The sequence below is a fragment of the Leptodactylus fuscus genome, chromosome 5 (genome assembly GCF_031893055.1).
Source record: "Leptodactylus fuscus isolate aLepFus1 chromosome 5, aLepFus1.hap2, whole genome shotgun sequence".
Taxonomy (NCBI): domain Eukaryota; kingdom Metazoa; phylum Chordata; class Amphibia; order Anura; family Leptodactylidae; genus Leptodactylus; species Leptodactylus fuscus.
The window spans coordinates 214,391,630-214,403,718 of record NC_134269.1 but is presented as its reverse complement, the minus strand read 5'-3'; the positions used below and the strand labels follow the sequence as shown (position 1 = coordinate 214,403,718).

The 12,089-nt window shown below is 43.7% G+C and overlaps 1 protein-coding gene across 3 annotated transcripts in view; it reads left to right on the top strand.

Moving 5' to 3' along the window:
* The window catches only part of ITPR2 (inositol 1,4,5-trisphosphate receptor type 2), a 179,696-nt gene that overhangs the window by 125,581 nt on the left and 42,026 nt on the right, over nucleotides 1–12,089 (top strand). For all 3 annotated transcript variants that reach the window (XM_075275279.1, XM_075275281.1, XM_075275278.1), the window contains exons 46-47: nucleotides 8,044–8,151; nucleotides 9,413–9,605. In XM_075275279.1, the coding sequence (XP_075131380.1) occupies nucleotides 8,044–8,151; nucleotides 9,413–9,605 (301 nt within the window). The remainder of the gene's footprint in view (nucleotides 1–8,043; nucleotides 8,152–9,412; nucleotides 9,606–12,089) is intronic.

The window sequence follows — 12,089 nt, the reverse complement described above, 5'->3', positions numbered from 1 at the left end:
AGTAGCTGCCTAACAGGAAGTAGCTGCCTGACATCAACTTCCTGCCAGCTATGGATGACCACTAGGGACATGAACTTCAGTTTCACAAGGCACTTGGTTATTTCATGACCTTTGGAGGCGCTGTTACATCCTAACCACTAGGACCAGTTTTACTTCATGATCACTAGGAGTAGTGTTTCTTCATGACCACAAGGGACACTGCTACATTGTGACCACTAGGGCCACTATTTCTGTGGTCACTGGTGTTGCTGTTCTTTTATGACCACTAGGAGTGCTGTAACTTCGTGATCTCTAAGGGTCCTGTTACTTTCTTTCCCCTAGAAACCAGTAACTTCTTGACCACTAGGGGCACTGTCACTTTGTGACTACTAGGGGCACTGTCACTTTTTGTCCACTATGAGCACTGTCACTTTATGACCACTAGGTGTTCTGTTAATTTATGACCACTAGGGGCGCTGTTACTTCTAGACCACTAGGACCACTATTACTTCTAGACTACTAGGAGAATTTTCACTTTTTGACCACTAGGGGCATTGTCACTTCTAGACTACTAGGGGCACTGTCTCTTTTTTACCACTAGGAGCACTGTCACTTCTAGACCACTGTCACTTCTAGTCTACTAAGAGCACTGTCACTTTTAGACCATTTGGGGCATTGTCACTTTTTGACCACTAGGAGCACTCTCACTTCTAGACTACTAGGGGCACTGTCACTTTTTGACCACTAGGGGCAATGTCACTTTTTGATCACTAGGAGCACTGTCACTTCTAGACTACTAGGGGCACTGTCACTTCTAGACCACTAGGAGCACTCTCACTTCTAGACTACTAGGGGCACTGTCACTTTTTGACCACTAGGGGCACTGTCACTTTTTGACCACTAGGAGCACTGTCACTTCTAGACTACTAGGGGCACTGTCACTTCTAGACCACTTGGGGCACTGTCTCTTTTTGACCATTAAGGGCACTGTCATTCTTGGACCACTAGTGATTCTGTCACTTCTTGACCACTAGGGGCACTGTCACCTTTTGACCACTAGGGGCACTGTCACTTCGACTACTAGGGGCACTGTCACTTCGACTACTAGGGGCACTGTCACTTTTTGACCACTAGGAGCACTATCACTTCTAGACTACTAGGAACACTGTCACTTCTAGACCACTAGGGGCACTGTCACTTCTAGACTACTAGGGGCACTGTCACTTCTAGACCACTTGGGGCACTGTCATTCCTGGACCACTAGGGATTCTGTCACTTCTTGACCACAACACGCGCTGTTAATTCATGACCACTAGGAACGCTGATGCATGTCGACCCCTAGGGGCAGTATTATTACATGACTCCTTGGTCCCTGTCACATAATGGCGTTACGCCCATTTTGTTGTGATACAGCTGTCACCCTACACAGATGTGACCCACGCCTGCTCTGCGTGCCCGCCACTTCCCATATCTCGTATGACCACCATTCTGAGCGTGGTTCCCCTTTCTCCGTGGCGGTGTTACCTCCGGGATCCGGTTTCATGTCCCTTTTTTCTTCTATTTTCACGTTTGGCGCAGACAGAGTATATTTGGTACAGACTTTCATTTCATCTCCAGAAGCGGCGGGCGCGGGAGGGGGGATCCGGATTTTTACCCCTGCCCATGCCGACCTGTGATATTCTTTACCAGAAGCGAAGAGGCCTTCTTGTAAATGGCTGACCCGCTGTGGGCACAGACACATAAATATGCCACAGGGGTCACCGCCAGCCATTAATCAGAGCAGGGTACTCAGCTCCCCCCCCCCCCCCCTCTCGCACCTGGTATGAGCCGCCGTCCTCTGTAGTCTCTGTCCACAGGGCTGAGATACTGCACAGGGAAGATTCTCAGGGTTCGGTGCTGTTCATCCTGAGCTACCTAGTTCACGAATAGAATCTTAGACTGGCAGTGCAGACTGACACTAACTCAATGGAAAAGCCTTTAAAAAATCGTAATATAGTGCAAATTTCTTTACAGATTATATTTGCCGCTCAGGGTCTGTGGAAAGCTGGGTAGCCACCCGTTTGAGCTCTTGTGTATGACTGTACAATTTTAACACTCTGTATGTGGTACAGACCTGGCTCGTCAATAGAATGTCACGTTGGCAGTGAGGACTGACACTCACCCACAACATAAGGAAAAGTAATGTCAAGCAGTTTTCTATGCCACTCAGGGTCTGTAGAAAGCGGAGTAAATATATTTGATTATAGAATTGTACCACATTGTATGGGACAGTGCTTTGGTGCTTGTTCATCCTGAGCTTCCTGGTGAATTGGCAGTAAAGACTGACACATACTTAAAGGGACAGATTTAGAAATAAAAAGTAACAAAATCCAAATCTTTGTGCCAGTCAGTGACTGTGGAAAGATGGGTGACAACTTCTATAACACAACAACTGTGCAGTATATAGGTGTAACACTCTCTATGTGACATCATGGCTCATGAATAGAATGTTACACTGACAGTGCGGACTGACATTTGATAATACAATGCAGTTTTCAGGGTCTGTAGAAAGCTGAGTAAATACACACTTGGGCGCCATAATGCAAATCCTGATGGTACGTGTATACGGTTATAACACTCTGAGTGCAAAAGACCTATAGTACTGAACTTATGATCTGTGAATAGAATGTCAGATTGGCAGTGAGGACTGACACGCATGCATAAGGGAGGATAAACGAAGACAATGCAGATTAGTTTCTCACTCAGGGTCTGTAGAAAGCTGGGTGACGACCTCACTTTGCTGCCTGGCATTATTTTTCGCACTTCTAGAAGAAAGTTTCCCTGCTGGTTTTTACAGATGGCGTTCAATCGCTTCCTCCGCAGCGGCTTTTGTAAAGCGTCGCCCTCCTCGCCGTATTATATTAACAGTTGCGACCGTGAACGCCACCGCCGCTGCCTATTTATAACACGGCAGAGCCGACTGAATTGTTGTTGTTGGTTTCATGTGACAGTTCTGTATCTCGCCATAGAAGCGCGCGTCTCTCTGGCTGAAGCAGACAGTCTAGTACGCCGTGACTCACAGTCTGGAATTGAAATGACAGCGCCTAATTAAACCGCTGCGGAATCAGGAGGTGTGCGGCAGCTCGTGCACTGGCAGAGCATCGCACCCCCACCAACCCCCTCCGCTGACCAGCAGTGCGCCCTGCAGACCGTCACCTCCCCGGATCCCCAATCCCAGTCTCGTCTCATGCGACGTCTTCATTAACTTCCAAAATCATGACATTGAGTTGCTGCACCGACCTAGTGTGTGTCTGCTGCGTAACCCACGCGAAAAACACCCACCTGGTGCGAAAAACTGATATTTATTACAATAGTGCGAAAAATGACAAGTTTAGACTGATGTAGCAGAGCCCGCGGGGTCATCCGCCTCTGTGTACAGCCATATTGTACAGGACTTTAAGGAATCTTACGGTGTTATGTAAACTTAAAAGCGACCGCTTTGTGACAAACTCGGCTCTGCTGTTGACAAATCATGTCAGGCCCATTAACCCTTCCAGTGGCGGTGCAGATAGAGCGGCTGTTATCTGTCTATGAGTGTTTAAAGGGGGTTTTCAGTCTCTTAAAGGGAGTCTGTCAGCCAAACTAGCCCATCATCTCAGCCTGTAGATAGATAGGTTAGGGTCCCCTGAATCAAACGGCGTTTTCCTTTTGAAAATCGGTGACTCCGTTGCCGAGATATCGCTGTTTTGGCAATATGCAAATTAACTCTTAAGAGGAACAAGGACGCCGCCATTTTCCAAAGAGCTCATTTACCTACTAACAAAAACAGCCATATCTCGGCAACAGAGGCAGCGATCCGCGAGGGGAAAACACCGTTGGATTCAGGTGACCCTATACTATCTATCTGCATGGCTGGTGGGATAGGCTGGGTTCTAGTGATACATTCCCTTTAAGGGAGTCCCCACAAAGTATAAGTTCTCTTTTCACTCTCTTCAGTTAAGTTTTGTAGATAGAAATGATCAACATTGTATCTTAGAGCACTGGTTGACAACTAACATGGTCGCCGTTGAAGCTTCCACAAGACGGGTCACTCGGCAAAACAGGAAGTACATCCAGTGACAGGAAGTACACCTAGTGACAGGAAGTTACACCCAGTGACAACGCCAGAGCTGTATTAGCCCTAATGGTTGTCACCCAGATATGATGACTTCAGGCTATTATGTTTTTAGGGCTGGTTTAACCTGATAAAAGAAACTTTTTAGAAGATTGGAAATCACATAGCCCTGAACCTTTAAGCTCCGCCTTCCTATATATAATACCCCGCCTCTTAAAGAGATTTTTTTTTTTTTTGTAAGTGTTCTGAGTCAAGTTCTCTCATTGTATCAGAGAAGGCTGGGTGACAATAAATATAGTCTTCATTACAGCTCAACCAGAAAATGTGACAACTCCTGATCTGTAATGGCGGCCATATTAGCGGTCATGAAAACAAGACAACTGAAGTGTTTTTTTGATTTGTAGGGGAGTCGCTCTTATAATTGGATAGACTGGGTACACACTAACTTTTTATTATAATGAAACTTAGACATAGAGCAAATCCTTTAAGCCCCTCCTACTTTTGTGAGGTCCCACCTCTTTTTTCTCTCTTAAAGGGCCAGAAATATTTTCCCCATATATGTCAGTACATTGGATAGAATGTTTTAGATGCTGACTTATATTGAAACCTGATCATGGACTGACCCTCTAAGCCCCTCCTACTTGCGTAACGTCCTACCTCTTTTCTCTCTCTTAAAGGGCAAGAGTTTAAATTTTAGTGTTTCGTATAGCGTGCTGCCATCTTGACTGTTCTATAGTAGTACATATGATTTACATACGAGTGTCCCTCACACCTTGGTGCCCGGCTGAATGCCCAGCGCCACTCGCCCCCGTTCCTGGCTGTCTGTAACGCCGTACACAGAGCAGGATTTTGATGGCATGTGTCAGACGTGCTCTACAAGGAGCAGAGTCCGCTCAGCTAATTGAAAGTTCTGCCGAGTAGACGGCGAGCTGGAAGCTGTCGGGTCCCCGTAGACCTGATTAGACTGTTCCCTGTTGTGCCTTACCTCGAATAACACGGAGGTTTCTCAAAATACCTTTATAATTCGTAACCCCGAGGATGAGATAAAAGCGCGTGAGTTGGTATGGAATAAGGACACGAAGAACTTGCCTACAGGGGGCGCTGTTCATGCTCCATTATTTTATGTCAATTATAGGAATCCAGATCTCTAGTTATTTGTTCTAGAATTTCAAGGATATTACAAAAACATGCTGCTTTCTTCCATAGACAGCGCCACACTCGTCTGCAGGTTGCATGTGGTATTGCAGCATAGCAGAACTCATGGATAGACATTATGTCTGAGGCAGTTATGTCTTTCCAATCCTGGACAACCCCTTTAACTACTAGCACTGGATTAGCAGAGCTCCCCCTAGTGGCACCTGCAGGTACAAATAACATTGATATGTAAGTCTATGAGAGCAGAGGATTCGGAGCTCTGTATCAGAAATGTTGAGCACCTCCCTATAAAGGTATATTGTGAAATAAATCAATATAGAATTATGGGACCTTTTAACCCCTTCACCCCCAAGAATATTAAGCGTTCCACCTTTCATTACCCCGGACCTCCAGGCATATTACTAGGGCCTTAAAGGGAGTGTCACCACAACGCACCATATCAAACCAGCCCCACAGATAGATAGGTTAGGATCACCTGAATCAGACAGTGTTTCCCCCTTGTGAATCCGTATCTGCGTTGCTTAGATATGACCATCTTTGTCATATGCAAATGATCGCATTGGAGCAATGGTGGCGCCTGTGTTGTTCCAGGAGCTCATTTGCATATTGATAAAAACAGCGATAACTCGGCAACGCAGGGTCCGATTCACAAGGGGAAAACGCCATCTGACTCAGGTGACCCTAACCTACATATCTGCAGGGTGGGTTGATACACTGGAACTGGTGACAGACTCCCTTTAACCCTTAAACTACTGTAGACTTTCAGAGATATTATAGGAACCTTATGACTAGTATATATAGAAAGGTGGCAATAGTGTGAGGGGGGCAGTTTGTTGTCACCTCCATTGATGTCTTTGCTTGTGGGCCCTCAGTTCTGCAGAATTTGACAGGGGTCATGAACTTTCCACTGCACTAAGGAAGTGTCTCAGACTTTCTCTGAGCCGGCACTTTCTGCAGACGTGTCTACACTTTCTTCTCACTTCCTCATTGCGGAGACCGCAGGAGCAGGACACCTACTGTGTTCCAAGGAATATGACCCCGACCTCACACTTAAGGCTTCGGCCACTGAACCCTCTGACCCTGAGCAGGAGCAGAGTGATAACATTCTGACTTCCTGCAGCCACCACTAGAGGGAGCTCCCTGCATATAGATTTAATATAGCACCCATTGAACTCTATGGTAAATATTCTAAGGTGATGAGCTCCCCCTAGTGTTGGCTATAGGCATCTAACTGTGGAGTGCTTTAGTTACAGGTTGTATTCCTAAATAAGCGCAATCCTCTAGTTAAAGCTTTGCGATATAGAACAACTGGAGTTCATGATGGGAGTGGTAGTACCGATAGGTGAGCTCCTCATTCTCTATCTCTTTAAAGGGGTTGTCCAGACTTTTTGAGATGACTACGGTAATAGGTTAGTCTTGCTAAGTGAAGAATTTTTGCAATATGGTGTCAGTACTGTAATGGTCCCTTTAGCGGCGATGCCAGAGCGTCACGTGATCTTCTTTGGCTCTCCCACTGACTTCATGTATTGCAGAGGGTTCTAGTCTTGTGTCCTTGTCGTCCTCTCTGCACTGTGTCATGGCCCAAGTATGTACCGCGCATGCGCTCCCTGTCCCTGTATTACTGAGATCTATTGTGCATGCACAGTACATACTAGCCAGACATGCAGAAATGGAGATGTGTGAGGCAGCTAGTATGTACTATGCAGGCGCTCCCTGCTCCTGTATCGCCGTGGCCTTTGCGCATGCGCAGTACTCACTAGCACCGTCACAGAGAGGAGATGTGTTACGGTGCAAATATGTAGTACGTGTGCGCTCCTCCATGTATTGGAGCGTTTGCGCATGTACAGTACATACTAGCACCGTCATGCAGAGAGGAGATGTGTGAGGGAGCTAGTATGTACTGCGCATGCGCCATCCTCTGCCTGTATTGACAGGATCAATTGTGTATGCTCAGTACATACTTGGGCCCTCCCACAGAAAGATGTGTGACAGTGCAAGTATGTACTTTGCGTGCTTTCCTTATACCTGTAATATGGAGATTGATCGCGCATGCGTAGTACTTACTAGAACTGTCACACAGAGAAGAGTTGTGTGAGTGAGCCAGTGTGTACTGCAAAGGCACTCCCTCTCCCTGTATTGCCGAGATCCAACACCCCTGCGCAGTATGTACTAGTGGAGAGTATACAAGTGCCGATGCTAGTACTGCGCATGCGCTATCTCTTCCTGTATTGCCGATCGTTTGCGCATGCGCAATACACTTGACACTCCAGGAATGCCACTAACAAGATATTTACAGTACTGACACCATATTGCAAGGATGTTTCACTTAGCGAGACTGACCTATTGCTGTAGTCATATCAAATAGCCTGGATCCTGGACAAAACCTTTAAGGATATGCTCTTCAAAACCAACATGGCTGCTTTCTTCCACAATCATCACGTGTCACGTATGGGTTGTGGCTTATATTATAACTTGGCTCCATGTTGCATGAGGCTAAGCTGCAATACCACACGTAGCCTGTGGACAGTGGTGGCGCTGTGGCTTTAATGTAAAAAGGTGACTGTGTCTCAGTCCTTGATTCTAATACCTTATTGTGCACCAGGTTTTACATTTTTCAGGATCTCTGCTCGCTGCCAGTGAATGACAGCCTGTCCTGACACTGCTGTAGAGCCGTGACAATGTACCAGGGCAGGGACAACAAGCAGAGGTCCTGCACAGGGTAGAGCAGTCTATACATCGTATACACGGAGGGGGCCCCGCTCCTGTCCTGATATCTCTGCGGCCATTTTCCTGAGGGGTATATTTTGTGTTTTCAGCTGGCTCGCCACTACAAGACGCTGCAGCAGATGTTGAAGCCGGGTAATGATCCGGATGGGGGCGATGAAGCTTTGACGTACTACGCCAACCACACGGCCCAGATTGAGGTAAAGGCTCTGACTGATTCCACACGGAGATCCCTGCAGCGGCCGCCAGATGTTACCAGGAGGCCGAGCACAGCTATAAATCCCCGTTCACATATGGCAGCTTTTACCTCCACGTTTTGTGTCCCTACGGCAGTTTTTCTTATTCTTTTTTTTTTTTTTTTTTGTACCTATTGAGTTCAGATGTACAAAATGAAATTTTTGGGTAATTTTTAACATTTTTTTCACGAATATAATGGGATAGTTTTCATGTTTTGTCACCATTGCCATATCGGAGGAAATTTTTTTGACTTTTTTTCATATTGAAACCGAATTTTTGCTGTCATTTCACTTAGTTTTACTAATATTTGGGGAGGTTTTACCTGTTTTGGGGGGTTTTGGAGAAATTTTTCACCTTTGCTTTACTAGTGCAGTATTTTTTTTTCCTCATTTTTATTAGCAAATACCAAAAACATTTTATGCAGTTTTTCATGGTTTTTTTTTTGTTCTTTTTTTACTTGACTTCATTTTTTGGGGTTCTTTTCACCATTTTTTTCACCTTTTTTTTTTTCTAACAATGCCATATTTAGGTACATTTTTATTTTTTTTATTTTTTACGTTTTATTTCCACTTTGAAAAAAATGTGAAAAATCGGTCTAAATATGGCATAATGGAACAAAATGTGAAGATGGAATCCATGAAAAAATGCAAAAAATCTGCCCGCAAATAGCACTGTGGAAAAAATCTGTCTACATATGGCGTAAATGAAAAAAAATTGAAAAATTTGCCCAAATATGTCATAATGGAACAAAATGTGAAATATCGGCCTAAACGTGGAATCAATGAAAAAATGTGAAAAATCTGTCCATGTATAACATCATGGAAAAATTATGAAAAATTCTGTCTAAATAAGGCATGAATGAAAAAAATGTGAAAAATTGGCCCAAATATGTAATTCATGCCTCATTTAGACAGAATTTTTTGTGGACAGATTTTTCACATTTTTTCATTGATTCAATGTTTAGGACGATATTTCACATTTTGTTCCGTTATGACATATTTGGGAAAATTTTTCAAATTTTTTTCATTTACGCCATATTTAGACAGATTTTTTTCCATAATGCTACTTGTGGGCAGATTTTTTACATTTTTTAATTGATTCCATCTTCACATTTTGTTCCATTTTCACGTTTTTTGTTTTTTTTCATTTATGCCTTATTTGGGCAGATTTTTCACATTTTTTCACTGATGCTTCCTTCTTCTCACGGCTTCTGTTCTCCTTCAGATTGTCCGCCACGATCGCACCATGGAGCAGATCGTCTTCCCCGTCCCGAACATCTGCGAATATCTGACCCGGGAGTCCATGTGGCGGGTGTTCAACACCACCGAGCGGGACGAGCAGGGCAGCAAAGTCAACGACTTCTTCCAGCAGACGGAGGATCTGTACAACGAGATGAAGTGGCAGAAGAAGATCAGGAGTGAGTACCCAGGGCAACACATAGGGGGCAGTAGTCTGTAGCCTGGGCAAAACTACAACTGTCAGCAATAGCAACAAAGTTGCTGGGAGTTGTAGTTGGGGCAACAGGATGGAGGCAAATTCTACATGGGCCGCCCAGGACACAGATATGATCCCAGGTCACACGGGGGGGTTGTAGTTTTCCAAAAGCTGAAGGGCAGATTGGGGGGCAATACTATGGGTTCTGCCCAGGCTGTACCTATGACCCCCAAAACATGCTGGGAATTGCAGTTCGGCGTATGTGTGGGTTAACCCCTTCTACCCCAGTAAAATTCTGCCCCTACGAACCGATAAATCCCCCATCTATACTTTCCTTGTGGACTGTCCCTTTAAGAGCCGATCAGACTCCTCCCCCCTTATGACATCACGCTCACATTTCTCGACTTTATTGAGCGTTAATTATTAAAGGGTCCGAGGTTGGGCTGTAAATCTGCTCAGTAACCGCCATGTTGTCTCCCTGCGGAGGGCGGCGGCGCAGATGGAGGCGGTTGCGGTAATTTATACTTGGTATTCAGTGTATACATCCAGTGTGTGTGACGCCGGGCTCGGTACACATTGTACTTTTTAATATTTCATTAGTTAATCAGATCTCTCCGGCGTTCTCTTCCTAAACGTGCCGCACTTCATCACCACGCAGGAGCCCCGGACCAGAGCGGGGTGGCCGTAGACGCCAACATCCCCCCCCTCCTTACCCCCGCAGAGGAGCGAGACGCACGTCCCCGGCTAAATAATTAAAACCTTGTTAACCAGAGATACATATCTGCCTTCCATCTTATGTCCGCCATTAACCCTTAGTGAGGAGATGGCAGTATATAGAAGAATCCTCCCATAATCCGGCGTCTACCACTCAAGGCTGAGCCAAATCCTGCAACGGTCTATAGAAAGTTCTATCATCAGGAAGAAAGAGTCCGGATACCGGGGTGTCCATGGTCAATGGGAGGCTGATGCATTGTATTTATAGGACGGCAGGGCAAGCTGGGAATTGTGGGGAGCCATGATGTAAATTATAGTAGTGTATAGAAAGTGGCGTATGTGTTAGTTTTAAAGAATTATCTATGAACAGATCGATAGTTTAATAGATATCAGATAGATAGGATAGATAGATAGATAGGAGATAGATAGATAGATAGATAGATAGATAGATAGATAGGAGATGGATGGATAGATAGATAGATAGATAGATAGATAGATAGATAGATAGATAGATAGATAGGAGATGGATGAATGGATAGACAGATAGATAGATAGGAGATGGATAGATAGATAGATAGATAGATAGATAGATAGATAGATAGGAGATGGATGGATGGATAGATAGATAGATAGATGGATAGATAGATAGATAGGAGATGGATGGATAGATAGATAGATAGGAGATGGATGAATGGATAGATAGATAGATAGATAGATAGATAGATAGATAGGAGATGGATAGATAGATAGATAGATAGATAGATAGATAGGAGATGGATGGATAGATAGATAGATAGATAGATAGATAGATAGATAGGAGATGGATGGATAGATAGATAGATAGATAGATAGATAGATAGATAGATAGATAGGAGATGGATATATAGATAGATAGATAGGAGATGGATGGATGGATAGATAGATAGATAGATAGATAGATAGATAGATAGATAGATAGGAGATGGATGGATAGATAGATAGATAGATAGATAGATAGATAGATAGGAGATGGATGGATAGATAGATAGATAGGAGATAGATAGATAGATAGATAGATAGATAGATAGATAGATAGATAGATAGGAGATAGAGGATAGATAGATAGATAGATAGATAGATAGATAGATAGATAGATAGATAGATAGATAGATAGGAGATAGAGGATAGATAGATAGATAGATAGATAGATAGATAGATAGATAGGAGATAGATAGATAGATAGGAGATAGAGGGAGGATAGATAGATAGATAGATAGATAGATAGATAGATAGATAGATAGATAGATAGATAGGAGATAGAGGATAGATAGATAGATAGATAGGAGATAGATAGATAGATAGATAGATAGATAGATAGATAGATAGATAGGAGATAGAGGATAGATAGATAGATAGATAGATAGATAGATAGATAGATAGATAGGAGATGGATGGATGGATAGATAGATGGATGGATAGATAGATAGATAGGAGATAGATAGATAGATAGATAGATAGATAGATAGATAGGAGATAGATGATAGAGATAGATAGATAGATAGATAGATAGATAGATAGATAGATAGAAGATAGATAGATAGATAGATAGATAGATAGATAGATAGATAGATAGGAGATAGAGGATAGATAGATAGATAGATAGATAGATAGATAGATAGATAGATAGATAGATAGATAGGAGATAGAGGATAGATAGATAGATAGATAGATAGATAGATAGATAGATAGGAGATAGATAGATAGATAGATAGAT